Raw genomic sequence first — 25,001 nt, 5'->3', positions numbered from 1 at the left:
ATGGTACAGTGGGTACTTAGCATGTGTGAGACCCTCAGTTTTATTCCCAGCAAAAAAAAAAAAAAAAGACTGTCACAACAACAACAACAAAAAGGACTGAAGATGAAGCTCCATATATGCCCCTGGGTTCAATTCCCAATACCAAAATAAATAAATGAGGTAAATTAAATTAAAATTGGCAACAGTGGATTGTACTACTTCCTCCCTCTCCTAAATGGATCACCTTGCACAACCCCCGCTCTGGGGCCCACTGGTCCTCTCTGATGTCCCAGATGCCCAAGGCCCCCTCCAGCTCTTGCTCCTTGCCTCAGCTGAACAGAAAACCTTGATTAACCACATGACTCCTCAGTCTAGAGAATCCTTTAGGCCCCAACAATCGTTTCTTAACTGGTCAACCAATGGCAACCCCATCCGACTTCCTCAGCCTCTCCCAGCTCCATCCAACCTGCCCAGGCTCCGCTTCTGATGTGCAGCTCTCTGCCTGGACCACCCTTCCTACCTGGCAAATGCCTTCTGTTTTCAAACCCTCTGCAAATCTCACCATCTCCATCTAGCCTTCCCTGCCTCCCAACCGATCCTTCTCCTGGCTCTGTATTGTGACTATTTTTTCTTCTCATGCTAAGCTTCACTTCTCAGTCACAAATCCTTAGAGGCAGGGAACTTGAATCTTATCATTTCAGAAGAACAATATAGAAGCTCAATCAGTGGAATGAGGAGTAGGGCAGAGGTGGTGACAAATCCAGACCCAGCCTTGGGCCTCATCTAGAACTAGGTAATGGACACAGATGCAGGGAAAAGTGAGAGTTACTAGACTTTTCTCCTACGTCATGCTATTATTTCTTTTATTTTATTTTTTATTTTTCATGGTACAGGGGATTGAACTCAGGGTGCTCTACGATGGAGCTACCTCCCCAGCCCTTTTTATTTTTCATTTTAAGACAGAGTCCTACCACATTGCCCAGGCTGGGCTCAAACTTGTGATCCTCCTGCCTCGGCCTCCCAAGAAGCTGGAATCTATCACAGGCATGCAACCCTGGATGCTACTGTGTGAAATTTTAAAAGCACACTAAGGTGTTTGCTTGGGGAATGGGAGGGAGGCATGGAAAACAGATTTAGATCATATGGAATATGTTAGCCTATGTCAAGGAATGATCTGGAACTTATCCTTGTTGACCCACAGAGGGAATGAGCACCAAGTTCCTGACCTGCCTGCTTTTGCACAATGGAAAACACAGAGAGGAGAAGCCTTTCTTCCTTGTCCTCTACCACAATCTCCCCAGCAATCACTAGGTCATGCAGCTCTGAGGTGGGAGGGCCCTGTGCTTAGCATTTTGATTCCAACAAAGGGCTAAGAAAGGCCCCTTGTAACAAAGGTCCCTCAGAAAGTACCTGCCCTGTGGAGGTGGTCTGGGACCAGGAGGGAGCAAGTTGGAGATAAGAGCTACTCCTCACTCAGGACATCCACTGCAGGTCTGCCTAGAGGGCCTAGAACCATTATTAGAATTCCCATAGTCAGTTGCCATGCTGTTATCTATCTTTTATAGAGAACATTCTGGAAGGAAATGAAAAGAATGTGTAGACTTCTTACCTTAATTTCAGTAAGTGGGGGCCGGATTTGCATTTCAACTGCTACAGCCTTAAAGAAAGACAGAACAAGATGAAGTGTTAAAAAGGCATCTTAGAAACTTGCATTCACAACATGCTGGTGCTCAAAACTAACCAAACACACTGAGAAAGCAAAAACAATTACAAGTAGCCTTGGAACATCTAGCAAACTCTAACGGGATTAATGATTTTTCTGGATGAAGAGCAACAGAGCTCAACAATGTCTAATTATTGCCTTAATTTACACAAACACTTATCAGGTGCTTACAAAAGTACCAGGTACTGTGCTAGGCACTGGAGATTCAAAAATGAAAAGCAACAGTGACTCAGTCTTTAGGGAGCCCACGCACAGTCCACTAGGGGAGACAGATGTGCTATCTACAATAAAGGCACAGCTCCTGCTGAGTTGCTAGCTAGGCCTGGAGATGGAAGCCCATGGGGCTGATTCCTGCCCAACCACTGGCCCCCACCCTGTCCCCAGGATTGCAGGATGCAATGCTCCCAAATGAGCAGGAAGGAAGCAGTGACCCATTCCTGTTGGGATCTGGGAAGAGATGGGTTAGCATCCTATCCTTTCATAACTTCTCTTGCCTCACAAAATCGCAGAGCCCACAATTTTCTTCCAGAGAAGAGCCCACATGATTTTCTTCATGATGGTAACTGAAGGCATAGGGATGGTACAGTAAACGATTGCAGTAGCCATTGTAGAAAATGGTCACAAGAGCCAGGTGTGGTGGCACACACCCGTAAACCCAACAGCTCAGGAGGCTGAGGCAGGAGGATCTCAAGTTCAAGGCCAGCCTAGGCAACTTAGCAATACCCTGTCCCAAAAAAAAAAAAAAAAGACCAATGAGGTAGCTCAGTGGTAAAGTGCCCCTGGGTTCAACACCCAATATCACCCCACCAAAAAATGACCACGATAATTCTCCTTCCTGTACCTATCCTCTGGGATGACTCTAGGATTGGCCAAGTGACTTGCTTTGGCCAACAGGACAATAACATGATACAAGCCAAGGCTTGAAAAATGCTTGTGTGATTTGAGACTTGTCTTGTCTTGTGATTCTTGGGAGTCTTGCAACCACCTCATGAAAGAGGCCCAGCTAGTCTGCTAGAGGGTGTGAGACCCATGGCCCACACTGCTTCATCACATTCTGCCTATCACCAGTCTATTGCCAGGCATGCACAAGAAGCCACAGACCTCAAACTGACTACAACGCCTGCATGAGCCCAACTGATAGTAGGTGGGACAGAAAAGAGCCATCCCTGCTGAGATCAGTCCAACTTGCCAACAGGATTGTGGGTAAAATGTTGCTCTTTTAAGTCACTGGGTAGTAGGGTGAGTTCTTACACAGCAAAGCTAACTGATACAAAGGGAGATTTGATAGTGCATACACATCTTGGAGAGAGCTTCCTCCTTCAATATCCCCCAATTCAAATGCAAGCAGGTCTGTGTAGAACTGGGCTCACTGGTTGCTGGAATAGTTCATGGAAAAGGAAACCTAGACCTAAACGAGGTGAACTGAGGCTATAACCTCAGGGACAGGTAAGTACCAGCTCTCCTGCCTAAAGGATAGGCTGGGACAGTTGGCTAAGGCTGGGGTTCAAGCTGTCATTTGCCACTGGGTACCAAAGATGACTACCTGAGGAGCACAGAGATGATCAACATCCCCACATGCAGAGCCTGCCAGGCAGGAGTCAAAAAGATAAATGAAAAAGCTCAGTGATGGAGTCAATTCACATCTCCAGCAAGGAGGGTCTGGGGACACTCATGTGGCCAGCATGCCTACTTTGGAGCCAGCAGAGGCTAAATCAATCTTGTCTAGGGAAGCGGAATGAATTTGAGCTTGGCCCAAGCCTTCCACCTCCAACCAACCCCTGGACAGCTGGAGACAGACTTTCTGGGGAGCTCCAAGCCAGAACAGTTACAGCCCAAATTCAGGTGTGTTAGTCCTGATGAGGGGCTTCAAGGACTTCTGTTCTTAATTTGGAGATCTTGCAGAACTCTGCTGTCACTCTCCATTCATCCCTGCAGTTGTCTCTGCAGCATCAGGGGGAAAAAAATCAGAGGGATAAAAGCAATTATGAAAATTGAGCTGGGCGTAGGGCACACACCTGTAATCCCAGGTATTTGGGAGGCTGAGGCAGGAGGATCGCAAGTTGGAGGCCAGCCTGGGCAATTTAGTGAGACCCTGTCTCAAAATAAAAATAAAAATAAATAAGGGCTGAGGATGTAGCTCAGTGGCAGAGCAGCTGCCCAACATGCACCAAGGCCCTGGGGCTTCCATAGTCAAGGAGGCCAGAAGAAAAGCTGAATGGGCCACGCACAGAGCATAACATTTCTACGCTTGGAACAACCCAAACATATTTGTCCTCAGGAAAATAGGGTGAAATAGGAAATAGGAAAATAGGAATGACTCTAATGTGGAGGTAGGAAGAACATGGCCTTGGAGTCAGAGGTACACAAGTTTTTATCCTGGAATGTACAATCTTGGGCAAGTAATATAACCCCTCTAAGCCTCAGTTTCCTCATTTATTAAACAGGAATACTACTACTTCATTGAACCTTTGTAACCATTTAAGGAGCGATCCACATACAGCATAGCCGTCCCTTGGTACCCACTGGGGATTGGTTGTAGGACTTCCCCACAGATAAGAAAATTCACAGGTACTCAAGTTTCTAACATGAAATGGCAGAGTATTTGCATATAATCTATGCACATCCACCACAGACTTGGATTATTTACAATACCTTACACAATGATGCTAAGCAAATAGTTGTTATACGGGGCTGGGGTCGTGGCTCAGTGGTAGAGAGCTTGCCTAGCATGTGTGAGGCACTGGGTTTGATTCTCAGCACCATGTATAAATAAATAAAATAAAGGTCAAATAAAATAAAATAAAGGTCCATTAACAACTAAAATTTTTTTAATTAAAAAATGAATTTAAAAGAAAATAGTTGTTATACCGTATTATTCAGGAAAGAATGGCCTCCTTATGTTTTCAGTAAGGAAAAAATATTTTCTGAATATTTTTAATTCACCCTTGATTGAATCCATGAATATGGAGCCCGTGAATACAGAATGCCAACTGTATGCTTGTTAAATGGCACAACTCCAGTCAAGATCACCAGCTGGCAGAGGCACAGGGCAACAAGAACCACGACTTACCCTGGCCTATTTGAGGGATCAAACCAATTTCCAGAACCTGGGTTTCCACCTCATATCTGAGATCCCAGAAGCCCACGTTCCCCTCTTTGGACCTGTACCACAGATTGACACAGACCCCAAATTGACACTGAACTCCGGACTGGTGCCCAAGCCTGCTGACTGCCACATGGCGCCTGTGACACTGTCTGCTTTGTGCCACCTCTCCAGGGCCAGCCGCCTGCTTTAAACTCTAGTGGCATGCTGCCTGGGACTGGCAAAGCCAGGCAGGGGCACAGGAAGGGGACAGTGGGGGTCCTGAGAGGTGGCAATGACCTCCCAAACATCGGGGTTTAGAAATACTCCTCCTTTCCCAGAGAGGGTAACACTTCTTTCCTCGGAGGTCCAATGGCCAAGGGGAATCTTCAGATTTATGTATTTAGTGACCTCTGCGCCCCCTGGTAAACCAAGCAGGTGCCTTAGGTTCCACAAGTGAGAATGAGATTGAGTTTCTGCCTGGGCACAAGAAATGGCAAGGATTCAAGCCTCTCAGAGCCTGTGAGAGTTTGGGCTGGACTTCACAAAGCCTTCTCGGAGGTAACTAAGATGGACATTTTAAAAAATAATTAATTTATTTATTATTATTCGTGTGTGAGTATAGTACCAGGGATTGAACCCAGGGGCACTTAACCACTGAGCCACACCCCCAGCCCTTTTTTATATTTTTATATTTTATTTAGAAGTCTCACTAAGTTGCTGAAGCTGCCTTTGAATTCACGATCCTCCTGCCTCAGCCTCCTGAGCCACTGGGATTATGGGCGTGCTACCGTGCCCAGCTATTTATGTTTTACTTTTTTGAAACCATGTCCACTATGTTTTCCAGGTGGGCACTCTACCATAGAACTACATATCCAGCCTGTTTTAGTTTTAAATTTTGAGACAGGTCTTAACTAAGTTGCCCAGGCTGGCTTTAAATTTGTGATCATCCTGCCTCAGTCTCCTGAATTGCTGGAATTACAGGCATATACCATCGTGCCCAACTCAAGGAGGCATTTTAAACGACTTCTGCAAGACCGAGGGGAAGTTTCCAGCTCCTTAATACCTAAGCCCCTCTCCTCAGGTTCAACGCAGCCTCTTGAGTTTGTACATCTACTTTCTGAGGCTAATGAGAATCAAAATTTTCCCACAAAGGCTGACCAGGGCAGTCTTCACAAAACTCAATGGTGGTTCTAAGAGGGTTTGCAGTAAGTGCCAACTGACACACACCTGTAATCCCAGCAATTTAGGAGACTGAGGCAGGAGGATTGCAAGTCTGAGGCCAGCCTCAGCAACTTAACAAGACCCTGTCTCAAAATAAAAATAAAAAGGGCTGGGAATGTTGTTCAGTGGTAAAGCACCCTGGGGTTCAATTCCCAATACCAAAAACAGAAAAGAAAAAAATGTGCCAGTGTTGTTCCTCGGGTTTATAGTATACTGTGCCTCAACTATCTAACCTGAGAAAGGGAAAATCTATAGTCCTTGCTCCACGGTGCCCCACGGTGCAGCTCAGATCAATTGAAAATGAGGCAGCTACTCAGAGGAACAGTTTGTCCTGACCCCATTTTGAGGTTTGTTTCAACCTTCAGGGAAGAAGCAAACTGCTTCAAAGATGTAACAATGGTCTTCTGCTCTTACACAGCAATGGAAAATTCAGCCAGAGGGGGCTTCTCTTCTCCTCTTGGTCAGGAACCCCATGGCCCAGGTGAGACTTGAACCTGCACTGAGAGTTAGGGGCTGGTCTCAGAGGCTCCTGCCTGCCCCTCAAGGCTCTCCTGCTGTGCACTTGGTCTGGGTTTTCCCTCCTCTGAGATGGGCGGAGCTGGCCATGGCACTGTGACCCCTGAGAAGCCAGAGAAAAACTAGGGGGAGCTTACCTGACCTCGCTGGCAGTTCTGGCCCATGGTGGGGACAGCAGCGGCTATGCCAGGTCTTTTCCTATTCTTCTCTCAGTAGCAGGGTCTCCAACGCCTGGAGGAAGGTCAAGTTCAAGGGGCAGGTCAGGGTCTACGTAGCCTTGTCCTCAACGACTAAGAAACTAAAAACCTTGATACTGAGGACCAGCGACGGAGTGTGGGTGCCTACTTCTAGAAGCATCCATAAACCCAGGTGAAATGTGCTAAGGTTTCTAGTGGGATATTATTCTAGAAGAAACTCTCTGGAGTCCTGTCATCAGGACCACAGCTTCCTCTGCATACTGGGGAGGAAACCCAGTAGAAATGGAAATGAGCAGAGGAATCTTCAAAAGGTCAAAATTTGAAGGTGACAAAAGGTCACCTTCGTATATGTCTCACCCCCACCCCACCCCCACCATCTGTCTAATTTAAACAAGCAGGGTAGGGAGAATCTTAGGGCAAAACTTTGTTCCTAACTATAATCATCATTTTTTTTTAAAGGCCAAAAACATAGGCAAGTAATTTAAAAATTAAAATCACATTTACTCCTATAGAAATAAGATCTACTAACAATTTAGCACATATCCTTGCTTGTATTTTTCTCTTGATAACTACATGTTGATAACAACACAAAAGAAGAACATTGTGTAATCCCAGCCACTTGGGAGTCTGAGGCAAGATAATCAAAAATCCATCTCCAGCCTCAGGACCTGACAGGATCCTGTCTCAGAAAAACAAAAGGAGCCAAGCACCAAGCACAGTAGCAGAGATCTGTAATCCCAGCAATTTGGGAGGCTGAGGCAGGAGGATTGCAAGTTTGAGGTCAGCCTCAGGAACTTAGTGGGACCCTGTCTCAAAATTTTAAAAACAAACAAATAAATAATCTGTGGATGTAGCTCGAGGTAAAAGGCCCTGGGTTCAATCCATCCCCAGTACCTAAATAAATAGAGAAAAACATACATACATAGATCTGGCAATGTAACTCAATGGTAGAGTGCCCTGGGTTCAATCCCTAGCACTGAAAAAAAAAAAAAAAAAAAAAACAGAATCATACTGCACATTATTTCAGTTTATTACTGAATGTTTACTGAATGTATATAAAGTATAGACTTCAGCAGTTATTAGTATACTCACAGGTGAACAACCATTACAGCTATCTAATTCTAGAAAATGTTCATCACCCCTACACCTCTCAGCTAGCATCCCTGAGAGATCCTCCCCCTGACTCGTGGCAATCACAAATCATTTTCAGTGGCTGTGGATTCTCCTGTCCCAGACGTATCATTTGAGTGCAATCATAAATGTATATAATCTTAAAACAGCTAAAATACATGAATTGGGAAATGTGCCTGCAAAAATCTTTTCCTAATGGCATGCAGGACCAAAACACTTGGGAGAACCTTGCTGGAAGACTGAAGCCTGGTTTTATCCCTGGTTCTACGTCTGCCTCCTCTAAAGGAGGCCCCTCCAGCTCCATCAGCTGTGCTAATCAAATTCCAATAGCTGACCCAGTCCAAAGCCAAGCATGTACACAACATATGCTTTGCCACTTACGATTTAACTCTGTTTTTATAAAAAGACGTTCTCCTAACTACGCGAGACAGACACAATTTCTACGGATTCCGCACACACTCTTACCTTCCTTTCTGAGTGCCGGAGATTCCCCAGCCCAGTTCAAACTCTATGCACTTTACAGAGAATCCAAGTTACCCTTTTCTCTTTGGTGCTGATGTCCTAAAAGTCCCAGGGATCCACAGGATGACAGAGAAGTGCCCCCTTTCTTCTTCCTCTGCTTACAACCTGCTGTTACCCAGGAGACAGGAGTGGGGGGAAGGGAAGGAACCTTGGGGACAGACCCTAGGCACTCTTTTGGGAGGTCACTGAATGCACTTGGTCTAGAGATCTTGTAGAAAGGGCAGGGGAGCATTTGCACTGGTCACTGCGTGAGCAGTTCCATCCTGCACACACACCCGCTTCTTGCTGGGAACTGGCATTCCCCGTGGCTCCAATTGCTCTGGGACCTCATGGAGCCTCTCTCTCAGGCTGACAAGGTTCTGTCCAGAAGCATGCTCCTCACTCTTTCTCCCTGGACCTAAAATATCTGTAAAAACCAAGTGTCGCCCTTCCAGAACATTCTGGCACAGGCTTCGTTATAATACAGTTCAGATGCTTTATTTCTTAGGTCATTTGTTTGAATCAGAGACCCTGATATTTCAGTTTTGTTTGTTTTGTTTTGGTACTGGGGGTTGAACCCAGGGGTGCTTTACCACTGACTCACATCCACAGCCATTTTTTTATATTTTATTTAGAGACAGAATCTCACCGAGTTACTTAGGGTCTTACTAAATTGCTGAAACTGGCCTGGAATTTGAGATCCTCCTGCCTCAGTCTCCTGAGCCACTGGGATCACAGGCCTGTACCACTGGACTGGCACATCTCAGCAATTTAATAACAGAAATCTACGATCGTAAGCCTTTGCTAATGTCTGCATTTCTCGTTCCTTTCCAGGTATGGCCAGTAGACCATTCAGTGAAAGCAGTGAATGTGCTTCCCTGCCCTTAGGAACCTGCCAGGGGGTAATTACAGATTGCATTCCTAGAGACTTCCGGTCAGGCATTCCCTGAAGGACTTGGGCACAAGACCCCTTGTAAGTACCATTATCCCCATTTTAGAAATGAGAAAGCTAAGTCTCAAAGAGGTCAAACTTCCTCAGGCCATCCAGATGCTAAGCAGCAAGGCTGAGATTTGGGGTCAGGCTGGTTACAACTCCCACATTTTAAAAAACGGTACTACATTGTCCCTCAATAGCAGAGCATCTGTTTAGATACTTAGATCAATAGAGAAAGAGAGATGTTTTCACAACCAAACCAGCCATGATGAAAACCAGTACAGCCCCTGCCTTTATTAAACCATATTAAAAATGGCATTAGTAACCCAGCATGGTGGCCCTCGCCTATAATCTCAGGGACTCAGGGGGCTGAGGCAGGAGGATCTCAGGTTCCAGGCCAACCTCAGCAACTTAGCAAGGCCCTAAGCCATTTAGTGAGACCCTGTCTCAAAATAAAAAGAGCAGGGGCTCAGGATGTGGCTCAGTGGTAGACCCTTGAGTTCAAGCCCTAGTACCTAAAAAAAAAAAAGCATTAGCCCAGTCAACTGTAGTAAGTTTGGGTCCATTTTAAATCACTGCGTTTGTTAACCCTGGGAGAGTGCTTGCCCTCCTCTGGCCCTCATGAGTAAAATACATGGATTTTTATTTTATTTTTTGGTGGCATTGGGGATTGAACACAGTGCTGTGTGCACTCTCGGCAAGCACCCCACCACTGAGCTACATTCCGGCCCGTTCTTAAATTTTTGAATTTTATTTTGAGACGGGGGTCTCACTAAGTTGCCCAGTCCGGCCTCAAACTTGCGATCCTCCTACTTCAGCATCTCTAGTCACTGGGATTACAGGTGCGCCACCGCACCCAGCTACACGTGGCTTTAAATGCCAGGATTTACCCTTTCAGATCCTGAGACTTGAGCATCTTCTACTTAATGCAGAGCGGCTGCCTGCAGTGGGGGTGAGACCACCATGGATGGCAGCCCCAGCCCAGGCCCCAGTCACTTGCCTCGGGTTAACCTGAGTCACCTCTGCTGGCTCCTCACTTGGGCTCACTCCCGTTTTTTCCAAAAGGACCACATATGCTGTCCTTGTGCCCCGACCGGGGACTCTTGGCCCGAGGCGCGTGGGGGCGGTGTTCAGCCTCCGGTCTCTCTTGGGAACAATGCTCTGGGTAACAGTGTTCTTCAGATGATTCGTTGGAGTCCTGAGAACAGACAGAGACAAAAGATGCATTTGTCATAAAATCAAGAGTCACCAAAGGACCGGAAGGGGCAGAGCCTGCGCCAGCATCCTGTGGAAACAAGGGCTCAGGCCTTGGCTGTTATGTGGGCCTCGTGGGCAGAGGCTGGGGCACTTAGGTGCCCTTGACATTCAGACAGTGCTCTCTGGGTAACAAGTTCTGTGTCCCACTGGAACGTCACAGAAACCCCATGTGGAGGGAGAAGGGGATGGTGACAATGGTGAGGACAGTGACATGAAGATGGTGACAACAGTGGCAGCTCCCATGCAGAGAACCTTCACAAGTGCCAGGCACTGTGCTAGGAACTCACAGGCATCTGCCTCTGGAAACGTCCCAGCAACACTGTGGGGCAGAGATCACTGTGGATGGGGAGGCCAAAGTTTAGAGAAGCCAGGTCCTATACCCACTGGACTTTGAACTCAGGTCTCTTCAGCCCTGGCACCTTGACTCTTTTCTGGATGCTGCAGCTAGAGTCTGAGCTGCCACAGCTCAGAGCTAATAAAACCAACTCAGGTTTTAAAATCTGTGAAGAATGGTGGCACACGCCTGTCATCCCAGCAGCTCGGGAGGCTGAGGCAGGAGGATTGCAAGTTCAAAGTCAGCCTCAGAAACTTAGCAAGGCCCTAAGCAACTCAGTGAGACCCTGTCTCCAAATAAAAACAAAAGGGCTGGGGATGTGGCTCAGTGGTTAAGTACCCCTGGGTTCGATCCCAGAAAAATAAATAAATAAATAAATAAAATTAAATCTGTAAAGAAATGCCCAGGTTTGTGGGCAAAATAGAGAAGGAGAAGCTCTGGTTGGTACCAGCTAGAACTGGGATAGAAGTGACAAGCCAAAAGTTCCAATGACTGTCCCAGGCCACCCACGTCCTTCTTCCTCCCTCCCCTTCCTTTGTTCTTTGGGGACAAAAAGCTTCCTGTTCTTTCACCCTCTTTTATCGTGTACAATCCTGGGGGTGACTCGCCACCTTCCCCACCTAGCCACCTCATGTCTTCCCTACTCTTCTTAAATCCTGTCCGCCTGGAGCTTACAGTCTCTGGAGTCGGGAGATACTAATTCAGACACCACATGAATTGCGGTATGAACTTTGAGCTGTGGTAGCTGTCCTGGAGGACAGGCACAAATTCTAACTCTGGGAGGCTTCCTGGAGGAAATGGCTTTGAAACTGGAATTCTCTGGTCGGAGTTTATCAAGGGAGCCTTGATAGGCAGAGCGCTTGCCTAGCATGTGTGAGGCACTGGGTTCGATCCTTAGCACCACATTAAAAAAAGAAAAAAAAAAAATGAAAGAAAGAAAATGAGAGAGTGGGAGAACCTGATCCATGTCCTCTAGGGCACAGGTGCCCACGGAGTGGTCCCTGCTCCAGCAGCGACAGTTGGAACCTGTTAGACATGCACGTGCCCAGCCCGCGCCCCAGGACTCATCAGGTGAAAACTTTGGAGACAGTCTGTTTTAACAAGCCACATTCTAGATGCCTACAGACAAGTGGATTTGCTCATTCAAAGTCTGATAGATCCTGGTTCTCTTTCACTCATGTTCACCGCATGAAAGAGGAATTTATGAATGAGATTCTGGACGGTCTAATATGGGTCAGCAGTTGTAGAGGGAAACAGAATAAGTTGTTTGATGGAGGCATGGGGGATAAACTACAAGGATTTTAGCAATTCAGAGATCAATTACCCAGGGGATTAGGCTCCAGGAAGTAAAATTATATTATTATTATCATTATTGATACTGGGGATTGAACCCAGAGGGGCTTTACTGCTGAGCCACATCCAGTCCTTTTCATTTTTTATTTTGAGACTGGGTCTCACTAAGTTGCTTAGGGTCTCGCTTATTTGCTGAGGCTGGCCTCAAACTTGAAATCCTTCTGCCTCAGCCTCCCAAGTCACTGGGATCACAGACATGCGCCACCACACCCCATTTTATTATTAGAACACCAAAAAGAACATAGTTGTTACAGACAGACAAGCCAGGGAAGCTGCCCACATAAGAAAACCAACAAAGGTGGGTAGTAGCTCAGTGGTACAGCCCTTGCCTAGTGTGCATGAGGCCCTGGTTCAACCCCCACCACCACCAAAAGAAAAAAGGAAAAATGAATTTAATGCACTTTGGCTAAAACTGGGGAGAGGCAGCTGATCCTATAGAAGTGATCACAATCTCTAGAAACAAAAGCCAGGAAATATCCATGTGCAGGTTTGGCTAGGCTTGGCCCATCAGAGAACATGTCACAGTTTAGGTCCCCAACCCTTACCGTGCCCTCTGTGCTTTGGCAGCAGTTTCTCATCTTCCACTGAGATGAGGAAAAGACCCAGAAGTTGGGAAAAAAAAACAACAACTTGGAACTTCTCATTTCAGGGGAGCCCATGACACTAGCACATCACATCTTGGTCCCAGCCTCACTGTCTTAGTCTCTTCCAGCTGCTATAACAAATTATCATCGGTGGGGAATAACTTATAAGCAACAGAATTTTATTGCTCACGGTTCTGGAGGCTGGCACAGTTGGTATCTTGTGAGTACTCTTCCACCACCCACCTCCTGTGATGCGGGGCAAGGGCAAGTGCTTTACCCACCCACTAAGCTACACGATAAGTCCTTTTTTTTTTTTGGTACCAGGGATTGAACCCAGGGGAACCTAACCACTGGGCTACATCCCCAGTGCTTTTTATATTTCATTTTGAGACAGGGTCTCACTAAATTGCTTAGGCCCTCACTAAATTGCTGAGACTGGCCTTGAATTTGAGATCCTCCCACCTCAGCCTCCTGAGCTGCTGGGATCACCAGCACCCCCTGAACACACATTTCTCTTACATGGCAGCTTCTGCTGTGACCTCACATTGTGGAAGGGGCAAACAAGCCCCCTGGGATCTCCTACTCATGCAGGCTGTATCTCTGATGTCATCACCTCTCAAAGGCTCCACCTCTAAAAGTCACACTGGGAATCAACTTTCAACGTATGGATTTGGGAGGCAGAGGATAAATGTTCAGACCATAACCCAGACGGAACTCAGACAAGATCCAGACAGGGGGTCCCTCCCTCTCCAAAGCAGCCTTTTCTGCTGGGTAAATCTGAGGTGAGATCTGCCTCCCTCGGCCTTCCCTGCATGAGCCTCAGCTCTGGGTTCTTGCAGGTAAACCCTCTTATCCTTCCTCACAACTGCAAAAGAATGGCAGCCATGCTTACCCACGGGTCTTAATGAAGACACGGCCACCAGCCAACGGAAGTGTAGAAGAAAAACCTGGACGTTAATTAAAACAAGAAAGGAAGTGAGGGGGCTGGGGAGATAGCTCAGTCAGTAGAGTGCTTGCCTTGTAAGCACAAGGCCCCGGGTTCGATCCCCAGCATCCAAAAAAAAAAAAAAAAGAAAGGAAGTGATGGACACTTCATGTTCACAGGCCCTTAGGCTGGGCCAGCTGACAGGGGTTAGCTTTGCAGATTAGTGGGGAAGGTCAGAAGTCAGAAGGACCTGATTTTTCAAATGATCAAGTTCTCCAGGGTCGTCCAGACCACTGGCCCCTCTCCCATGTGGTTCATCTTAAGTTTTGCACTCATGACTTGGCTGACACAAACTATCATTTCTTTCCACAGGTATTATCTACTTCACAGCCTAAGACCTACTTAGTTTCTGGGGGAACGTGTTTCTTGTTTCATTTTGAGGTTCCTTGTCACATCGGACCAATTGTACGTTCATGTGTACATTCCGGGACAATTCAGCACATCCTGCAAACCCACCTCTTCGGTCTACCTGCAATTGATCACTACCCAATTTCTTTTCCAAATTGAGAAACCAAAGTCAACCCTGGACATGTTCCATTCTCAAGAACATGCTAATAAAAGACACAACTTGTGGCTCGGGAGGCTGAGGCAGGAGGATCACGAGTTCAAAGCCAGCCTCTGCAAAAGCGAGGTGCTAAGCAACCCAGTGAGATCCTGTCTCTAAATGAAATACAAAATAGGGTTGGGGATGTGACTCAGTGGTTAAGCACCCTGGGTTCAATCCCTAGTACCAAAACAAAGACACGACTCAGAGGAAGTAAAACAGGCAGAGTCCAAATGAACAGATTAAATTCTCTTTCAAACTTGAACTTGCTTGCCGTCCAGACATCCTTCATGACCCAAGGAAGAGGGCAGAGAGATGACCAGCCCATGTCAAAGACAGACCGCCTGAAGATCAGGGAGACATACTGCACAGGACCCTACTTCTCAGCCTGGTCATCCCACCACCAACCAGAGCGACTGTCTTCCCAGGCCTCTGAAGGTTCCCAAGGAACCACCATCTGGAAATGATGTCAGTCCTTAAGTGGTAATATAGCATCAATCAAAAACTCAAAAGAAACTTACTAGGAGCCATTGAGATGGTGCATACCTGTAATCCCAGAGACTTAGGAGACTGAGGCAGGAGGATCATGATGAGCAAACTTAGCAAGGCCCTAAGCAACTCAGTGAGACCCTGTCTCTAATAAAATATATATAAAGGGCTGGGGATGTGGCTCGGTGGTAAAGCGTCCCTGGGTTCAATCTCCAGTACAAAAAAAAAAAAAGGAAAAGAAAAGAAACTTACTATGAAATGAGGCTCTGACCCTTCTTGCTTGAAGATCGTCTTTGGAGAGTCACAATGAACACTCACACCTCCAAAGCTGCTGGGATCATGGCTTCTCTATTCTGTTGATGATGCCGGACAAACAAATGATGTGACCACATGAAGTGGCTTCTCACCCTCAGAGTGGCTTCTCGCCAAACACTGGAGAGCTCATCGTCCCACCGCCTTGTAACAACCTGAGCCAAATCTCGAGTTTCTTTTTTTTTTTTTTTCCCTTAAAAAAAAAAAGTAAAAATGACTCCATCCTACCACAACAGTCCATTGAATTCAAGCTTCTTCTCAGAGGTAGCAAAAGACTTCCTAATCTCGAGCAAAAATGCAAGCTATGTGCTCCCACAGGCTTCCAGCCCCTGGAAGCTGAGGGCGGGGACAGGGTTATCACAGGAACTGAGCTACAATTCAATTGTCTTTTGTGCAGAACCCGGCGCTGTCCATCAGTCCAGACCCGCGCTTCCATCCCAGGCCGGTCCGCCTTTGTCTTCACCCCAAAGCATCCCCTGACCTCACAAGCAGACGCAGAAGCAGACAGGCTAGGATCTGGGCCAGGATCTAACCATGGAGCTCCAGCTCTCTCTGAGGGGAGAGATGGGTTCCTGATGTGACCCTGCAAATGCTGCCTTCTACATACCAGGCACGGGGAGTGGGGGTTGGGCTTCCGAAGCCTCATAGACAAAACAGGTCAAAGGGACATATAGTCAAAGAAAGTAAGCCAGGGGGCCAAGGGGCCAGCTGTCACCGAGTGTTTTGGAACAAGTGCTTTAAGTGTCAGAATGGTTCCCAGAAGATGGACCCGGCCCGGACGTTGGCTAACCTGTCAGTTTTCCTGGGAACCGTCACGCTGGTTTCCTCTGCCCCCTCAGCCTTAATCCCACCAGGAGATCTAATTTTGTGCCCGCCCTGTCCTTTATCCCTCCATAGTTCACTATAAAACAAATTGTTTTTATCAGCCCTAGGGAACCTGGTCAATAGAATTTTATGCAGGCTTCTAAGGAGCTATAAAAATGCAAAGGATAACAGATCATAAAGTTTCTTGTTAAACCAAAACAAAAAGAGTAACATATAGTAACATTTTATCACCACTGACAACAAAAACAACATACCCCTGTGTATCAATTGCACTGTAAGAAATAACTGTTTCTGTAGGTGAAAATAAGAAGTTAGAGAAGAGGGGTTTTTGTTTGTTTGTTTTTAGTGTTGGGATAGAATTTGAGGAGGTGGGGTGCAGCCCTGAGAAGAACAATTTAAATTCTGCTTCCGGTCCCGGGGTGTGGCTCAGTTGGAGAATGTGTGCTTAGCATGTGCGAGGTCCTGGGTTCCATCCCCGGTCCCACAAAAAGTTAATACATAAATTCAGCTTCCGCTGCTCTCTATATGTAACCCAAGACAATTGTTTCCTGATCCTTCACTAGTGACAGGAAAACCTGAGAGCTCAGCACAGGTGACCATGAAGGAGGAGCAGGACTGAGTTCTGTTTGGGTGACGAGCTGGAAGCAGGTGCAGTCCCCCCCAACCCCTGATGTCTCCTTTCCAATCCCCACCTGGTGACCTGGTGAGATGTCTCCTTTAGGCACTGCTACTCCTAAGAGGTCAAAGACCAGTTCCTAAAACACTGCCCAAGAGGTGCTTGGGGCTCACAGGACTGTTTCCCTGAGGATTTGGGGTGCCCAAGACTTTCTGTCCTAGAATTCTGCCTCTCCTCTCTCACAGAAATCAGGCTGGGGTGGCCCTGACCCAGGTCACATTCCAACACAGAGCACAGGGTGATCCTTCTTGAATCTAAGCTCGCAAGGCAAAACCCATCAGATATCAGGGCAAGAACCACCTGGAAAAAAGTCAATAAACTGGGAAACATGCTGTCTGAAGCAAGAAATACTAGAACGAAGAGACCAAGAATGTAAAATAGGGATGATAGAAATACATAATAAAATGAAGAAGAAAATAAACACATGAAAGAGATGTGAAATCAGAAAGAGAATTAGAAGAATCAGGCGGAGTGACAAGTGTCTGCAGTTCAAGACACTGGGGAAGCTGAGGCAAGAGGACCACTTGAGCCTGTGAATTCAAAACCAGCCTGGGCAACATGGTGAGATCCTGTCTCCAAAAAACAAACCAACAACAAAAAAGAAAACCTACAGAAAGAAGAAAAAAGAACTAGAAATATTACAAACCAAATACATAATATGGGAAGATGAAAAAATAAGATAATGAAAACTTAGGCAAAGCTTTTAGGGTTTGTTTCATATTTAATTTTATTTTTTTAGGTGAGACACAAAAAACATTAGCTATAAAAGAAAAAACAATAAATCAACTTCATCAAAATTAAAGACTTTTGTTCTTTGAAAGACACTGTTTAGAGAAGAGAAGGCCAAAGACACAACAGATTGATATACACCTGTCAGAATAAATACAGCTAAAGAACGAACTGTTGAATTGGAAGATCGAATTGAGGAAGTCTCTGAGTTAGCAGCAATGAAAAAGAAATAGATAATTTCTTTTGATAAGTTAAACAATGTGGGAAAATAGTAGAAATGCCAACATTTGGATAATCGAAGTGCCAGCAAGAGAGGAAATAAAAAGATTGAAAATATTTGAAAAAAGCAGAACAAGATACATTTCCTGGCATTAGTAAAAAACAAAGGGTCTCAGATTGAAAAGGCATAGCATGCTACAAGAGATAAAGGGAAAATCCATTCAACATTATAGAATAGCGTACACAAAACAAAGATGCAATTCTAAATACTTCTAGAGAGACAGCCACATCAGTGTTAGCAGCATTTGTGACTTTGTCTCTAGTAGAAAGTACAGATGGTTTCATTACTGTTGTTGCAAATGTCTCAAAATACTGCTTACATGCATCAGACTTCAAAATTATAATTGTTATTAGGTTTTGTAGGATCTTGTTACATAATGCATTAATAAAGAAGAACACGTATTACTATTTCACCACTTTTTTTTTTTTTTTTTTTTTTGTACCAGGGTTTGAACCCAGGGGCACTTAACCACTGAGCCACATCCTCAGCTCTTTGTTTTTTAAATTTTTTTGTTTAGAGACAGGATCTCACTAAGTTGCTGAGCCTGTCTTTGAACTCTCAATCCTCCTGCATCAGTTTCCAGAGCTGCTGGGATTACAGTTGTGTGCCACCATGCCCAACTCCGCTTTCTTAACTACATAACTCAATACCATTGGCTTCCTTTGTAATTCTATGCATTTTATGCATTTAAAAACACTCTGAGAAGCCAGGGCCATGACACATGCCTGTGACCCCAGCAACTTGGGAGGCTGAGGCAGGGGGATCACAAGTTCAAGGCCAGCCTGGGCAAATTATGAGGCCCTGTCTGAAAAAAAATAAAAAGGGCTGGAGACATAGCTCAGCAATAGAGCACCCTGGGATCAATCCCCAGTACCACAAGCAAAACACAACAAGATAAAAAACATTCTGGAAAAGAATCCACAGCTTTCCTGCCATCCACAAAGTATACGATGCTCACACACACAGCTGCGAGTTCCTGATCTAAAGGATGTAGGCGTGGTCAAGAAGTGCACCTTCCCCTTGGCCCTACCAGGTTGGATTACAGGTAGTTACACACCTTTCTTTCCCTGCAGCCTATACGTTCTTACAGGGCAGGAGAGGTGTCATGCTTCTTTGAGTCCTTAGTGCCTAGAACAGGGCTTGGTGCCCATTGAGCCATCATTTATGCAGAAGCTACTGTGCGTGGGGCTTGAGTCCCCTCAGGTGAGGCAGAAGAATGGGGCGGTTCAAAGGAGAGCAGTAATTCATCCGTGTGCTTGTCCGAGCATTCATTCATCAGAGAACTGGCCAATAGTTATTCAATGCCAGTCACGGTGGCAGGCTCTGGGGACAACGGGAAGGAGACCCAAGTTCTTATTCTCCTGGAGCACCCTTTCCTGCCGATGGAAAAAAGACAAAAGAAGATTTCTGAAGAAGGACAAATTGAAAGAGGTCGCAATGTTCATTTTAAGAGGAAAAGTCTGTGGGTTCTGCTCACCTGTTGTATGGTTGCTGGTCTTGCTTAGTAAACTGAGAAGCTGGCCTGCTTTGCCCCAGGTGTTTCGGGGGCTGGCCAGTGCAAAGTCACAAGATGGATGTCTGACCTCTCTAGAGTTCCAGTGCTGGTTCAAGGATTCTATGATGCCATCAATTCGTTAGAATGTGCAAGGTTGCCTAGAAACCTCAGGCTCTTTTTCCTTCTAAGAAACCAGATCTAGAAGATAAACTGGATGACCTCCTCTAACCTACCAAGTGTGTGCCGGGAGACCAGGTTATGGAGGCCTTGGTCACAGTGATGTGAATCTCTGGTACAGATCACCCGTCCAGGAAGGATGCTGAATAAAGAGACCCCGGCAGCCCCAGGGGGAAGAAAGGCTGGAAACCTAGGAATGGTACCAAGGAAGGAGAGAAATGGGGAAAGATAAAAAGAACGGCCTGGTTTGGGGTTCAGTAAGACAAATCTCAAAAGGTGATGTTTTCTCCAAAGAGGCATAACCTCAAAATACGAAAAGATTAATTGAACAAATCTGTACATTTCTCCAGGGATATATAACCTTACATATATACATATGTGTATATATGTATATATATGATATATGTGTATATGTATATATATGTATATATATATATAAGTGTATGTGTATATATATATATATATAGTTAATTTTGATTAATCTAGGACCTGCTCTGGGAAGAATCATCATACATATTTATTGAATGTATGTAAAAATATTTCCTGGGTCCCTTCAGGTCCCTCATCTGTTCCCAGCCTCCGTCTCACTGTTTCGGACGCAGCCTCCAGCATTCTGTCTGCAGAATGCTTCAGCAGTGGGTGACGTTTGGCACGGGGAGTCATCTCTTCCTGCAGAGGTAGCCCACCACTCTTACTGGAGTTGAAGTACTATGTAATTAAGTGTGTAATTTAGTGCATAAAATGAAATCAACCCAGCCCCTCTGTGATGCCCCTCCAATTTTTCCAAAGAAAAAGTTTTGGTTTTTTTTTTCCCATCATGCCTCTCTTCAGTAAGTGGAAATAAGAATGACTCAGCACTCCTGACACTTGAGCAACACAAAAACATGTCTGAGGAAGAGATTATAATAATCTGAGCCTGGTGGCCCATGCCTGTAATCTCAGCAACTTGGGAGGCTGAGGCTGGACCAGAATTGCAGGTTTGAAGCCAGACTCAGCAACTTAATCAGACCCTGTCTCAAAATAAAAATAAAAGGGCTGGAGATGTAGCTCAGTTGCAAAGCACCTCTGGATTCCATCCCCAAGTACAAGGGAGAAAAAATGATTTTATAATCTACTAGACCCGATAAGGATGTAACTCTATGACAAGAAAGTCACAGACAGTTCAGAGAAAGAGTAGGTGGAGGGAATGAAAGAGAGAGAGGGAGATGGAACATCCACTGGATAAAGGGTCAAGGACAGGTCAGTTCCACACAGTTCTGGAGAACAGAATGAAGATACATGTGGTGTGGGGGAGGGGCCCAGTTCAGGGAGGGAAATGTCACCATGGAGGCTGAAAGGACCCCCCAGCCAACTCCAGTTCAGAAGTGAACTGTGCATGGTCTGTTAAGGATATTGTAGAAGAGAGCCCACATATTTCCTCCAGCTGGCACGAAGTTTGGACTAGAGAAATCCTTAGCACCTCCTGACTCTATGACTTCCTTATCCAACCAACAGGGTGTGGAGATACCCAGTGAGCCTCCCACAGGAAAGATCAACGCCTCATGCCAAGTTTCTTGGGAAACCAAAGATTTTTATTCATTTGCTGGATTTCGTATACCTAGCAGTCCTTGAAAAAGCTCTCAACAGTAGCAACACAAACCACACACACACACAAAACAGATGCCTCAAGCACACGCCAGGGCACGCACACTGAGGAACAGAATCCCACAGGGTGCTCGTACAGCATCCTGCGAGCATGGAAAGATTCCTGTGGGGCACCGGGGCCACCAGCACCATTGCATCTCCGGCTGAACTATCCACAGTCTTAGCTCTCGCTTCGCATTGGAAGTCAACATGATGAGTTCAAGGCCAGTTAGATCATAATCCCCTAGTTTATTGCATGTGTCTCTCGTCCTCTGAATTGTCCATCCACAGTAGAGGGCCCAGTCCACTCCTCCAGCATCTTGGGAGGAATCGGTCATCCAGGCCACAGGGGCAGATTGATTGTGCTTCCAAGCCCAGCAGCCACAGGACCCAAAGCCACAGAGAATTGACACTAAGGAATCCACTGAAAAATTTACAGAAAGGGGATCTCTTGAGCCAGATACTTCAATTTCACAAGTTGGGCCACTGTGGCCAAATATACCCAGGGGGGTGTCATATAATGCCACTATAAAACTGGTAACAAGATGCTAAGAGTACCCGAGAACCTGGGGTTCCCTTTCAGCCACCGAGAAGGTGAAGTCAGCCAGCAGGTGGCCTCTTGGTCCCTGACCCACTCTCATCTGCCAGAGGAAGGGCTGGTGAGTATCCCAGGTGCATCAGGCCCGACTTGGGGACTCCTAGTTCTCCTTCTGCGACTGCTGGAACCTCTTGGCCACAGCGGTGATCAGAGCTGCTCCCTTCCCACTGCCGTCTTCTGACAGCATGAACGTCACGTCACACTGCGGGGCTAGTTCTTTCACTGTTTCCTGCAATACTCGAGAAAAGCTGTGGACAAGAGAGAAGCATCATCAGCCCTTGCGGATGGATAAGCACAGTTATAAATATTCTGATCTGGATTGGTCCTTCCAGATCACTTCTAAGGCTTCTACGTCAATTCTTAAACATCTGTTTAAATTGTGCCATTTCTTGAGCAACTATTAATGCCAGGGACTATTCTAGGTGTGTTTTCCATACAGAATAACAAAGAATAACAAATAAGGCCTCAGAAATAATTATGACTCTCTCTACCACATAAAGAAATCGTTCAGAAATGTGTCTGACTTTGTACAACTCGTCAGTTGATTAAGATTTGAACCAGGCTTGCCTTTTTCTAAAACCTTCCTTCATTTATTTATTTTTGGTTTAAAATTTTCCCCAACTTTTTACTTTGAAAAGTTTTACACTTAGAGAAAAGTGAAAGACTAGTGCGATGGACATCTGTAACCCTCTCCTAAGACTCCACAAGTTAAAATTCCACCCGTCCTTCATTCCTCCCTTTCAATTTTCCATGAAGCATACCATCTTAATCACGGTGGGACTTGGAGCCTCTCCACTGTCTTTTGGGGTATCAAATCCATCTGAATGGGCACGTTCGGAGCCAGAGTCACCAGGCTAGTGTAGGGGCCGAGGTGTGTTTAACAGAGGCCTGGGCACGTAGCCAGAGAATCCTGGGCACCTGACTGGTACAGGTGCTGGTCGTCTCAGAGGGTCAGCCTGCCAAAGCAGGTTCTGAGCCAACTCTAACACCAGCCAGAGGGCGACCTTTGGCAAACCACTGCAGCTCCCTGGGGTCTTATTGGTGGTAAGCCCCGCCCCAGCTGGGACAGAGCAGGAGATGGCCTGGCAGTCACCCCTCCAGCAGGAGGGTTTTTTTTGTTTTGTTTTGTTTTGTTTTTTTGGCGGTGCTGGGGATCAAACCCAGGGCCTTGTGCTTGAGAGGCAAGCACTCTACCAACTGAGCTATCTCCCCAGCCCTCCAACAGGAGGTTTTGCTTTGCTTTTGTTTTTTGTGTTTTTTTCCTTCAGTAATTATACAATTCAGTATTTTTTAGCATAGTCATAAAGCTGTGCAACTATCACCATTATCCTAAAAGAAAACTCCATACCAGATTCCTAAGAAAACTTGGAATGGAACCACCATTTGACCCAGTTATTTATCCCACTCCTCATTTATACCCAAACGATTTAAAATCAGCATACTAGAGTGACAGAGTTACATCAAGGTTATAGCAGCTCAACTCACAATATCTAAACTAGGGAACCAACCTAGATGCCCTTCAACAGATGAATGGATAAAGAAAATGTGGTATATATACACAATAGAATATTACTCAGCCTTAAAGAAGAATGAAATTATGGCCTTTGCAGGTAAATGGATGGAGCTGGAGAATGTCATGCTAAGTGAAATAAGCCAATCCCCCAAAACCAAAGGCCAAATGTTTTCTCTGATAAGCAGATGCCGATTCATAGTGGAAGATGGATAGGGAAGAATGAAGGAAACTTTGGATTATGCAGAGGGGAGTGAGGGAAGGGGTGGGGTGGTAGGGATGGGAAGGATGGTAGAATGAGACAGACATTATTACTCTATATACAGGTATGAAAAAAAAATACAAAAGTAAAAAGTAAAAAAGTCTGATGCAAAGAACAAGGAAAAAGAAAAAAGAAAAATCCATACCTATTAGTAGTCATTTCCGTTCACATTCACAGGATATCCCAGTAACCACCAATTTATGTTCTATCTATATAGATTTGCTCATTCTGTTTTTCTTTTTTTAATTTTTATCGACTGCATTTTGGTTCATTGTACACTAATGGGGTACAACTTTTCATTTCTGTAGTTGTATACGATGTAGATTCACACCATTCGTGTAATCATACACGTACATAGGGTAATGATGTCTGACTCCTTCCACCATCTTTCATACCCCTGCCCCTCCCCCTCTCATTTCCCTCTACATAATCCAAAATTCCTCCATTCTTCACTCACCCCCACCCACCATCCCCATTATGTATCAGCATGCACTTATCAGGGAAAACATTTGGCCTTTGGTTTTTTGGGATTGGTTTATTTCACTTAGCATGATATTCTCCAATTCCATCCATTTACCTGCAAATGCCATGATTTTATTCTTCTTTATGCTGAATAACATTCCATTGTGCATTTATACCATTTCATATAATGAAATGATACAAAATTTCATTAGATGACCTTTACTGTCTGATGTTGGTCATTTAACATGTTGTTTTCAAGGGTCACCAATGTTGTCCATGTGTCCATACTTCATTCTCTTTTTTTATAGCAGGATAATATTCCATTATAGAACTACATGATATTTTATTTACTGACTTATCAGTTGATAGACACTTGGGTTGTTTCTACTTTTTTTTTTCCCCGGTACTAGGGATTGAACCCAGGGCCTTGTGCTTACGAGGCAAGCGCTCTACCAACTGAGCTACATCCCCAGCCCTGTTTCTACTTTTTAACTATTATGAATAACGTTGCTACAGGAAAGTTCTTGGGTGGACATGCTTTCAATTCTTTGGGCACCTCTAGGAATAGAATTGCTGGATCATAGAGTCATTCTGTTTATCTCTTTCAGGAACTGTCAGATTGTTTCCCAAAGTAGACACACCATTCTGCTTCCCCACCTCAGTGTATGAGGGCTCCAACTGTATCACATCCTCTCAACGTTTGCTACTGTGTCTTTCACGTAATAGTCATTCCAGGGGGTGTGATGTTATCTTACGGCGATGTACCTTTTCCTAGGGACTAATGATATTGTGCAGCTTTTCCTGTGCTTACTAACCATTTGTATATCTTCTTTAGAGGTGATTGTACATCCTTCATCCATGGGCTATTTGGACAATTTATCTTTTTAGAGTGAGTTCTAAATGGCCTTGTGTAAATATAAATCTCTTGTCAGATATATGATTTACAAGTATTTTCTCTTATTTCATGGGTAGTCTCCTCTCTTCCTCATGGTGTCCTCTGAAGCACAACTTATTTACTTCCTCACTTATTTTGGTACTGGGGATTGAACCCAGGGGCGCTTAGCCACTGAGCCACATCCCCAGCCCTTTTTTGTATTTAATTTAAAAACAGGGTCTAAGTTGCTTAGGGCCTCGCTAAGTTGCTGAGGCTGGCTTTGAACTCATGATCCTCCTGCCTCCATCTCCTGAGCCCCTGGGATCACAGGCATGTGCCACCGTG

The 25,001-nt window shown here is 45.4% G+C and overlaps 1 protein-coding gene across 2 annotated transcripts in view; it reads right to left on the bottom strand.

Annotated features, from left to right (window-relative positions):
* Positions 1 to 20,889: 20,889 nt before the first annotated feature.
* Hkdc1 (hexokinase domain containing 1) overlaps positions 20,890 to 25,001 on the bottom strand; it is a 48,540-nt gene continuing 44,428 nt past the window's right edge. For both annotated transcript variants that reach the window (XM_047553120.1, XM_047553121.1), the window contains exon 18: positions 20,890 to 21,796. In XM_047553120.1, coding sequence (XP_047409076.1) covers positions 21,649 to 21,796 — 148 coding nt within the window. In that variant the 3' untranslated portion in view covers positions 20,890 to 21,648. The remainder of the gene's footprint in view (positions 21,797 to 25,001) is intronic.

The sequence above is a fragment of the Sciurus carolinensis genome, chromosome 5 (genome assembly GCF_902686445.1).
Source record: "Sciurus carolinensis chromosome 5, mSciCar1.2, whole genome shotgun sequence".
NCBI classification, from domain to species: Eukaryota; Metazoa; Chordata; class Mammalia; order Rodentia; family Sciuridae; genus Sciurus; species Sciurus carolinensis.
The sequence above is the reverse complement of the archived record's forward strand: the minus strand, read 5'-3'. Positions and strand labels throughout refer to the sequence as shown.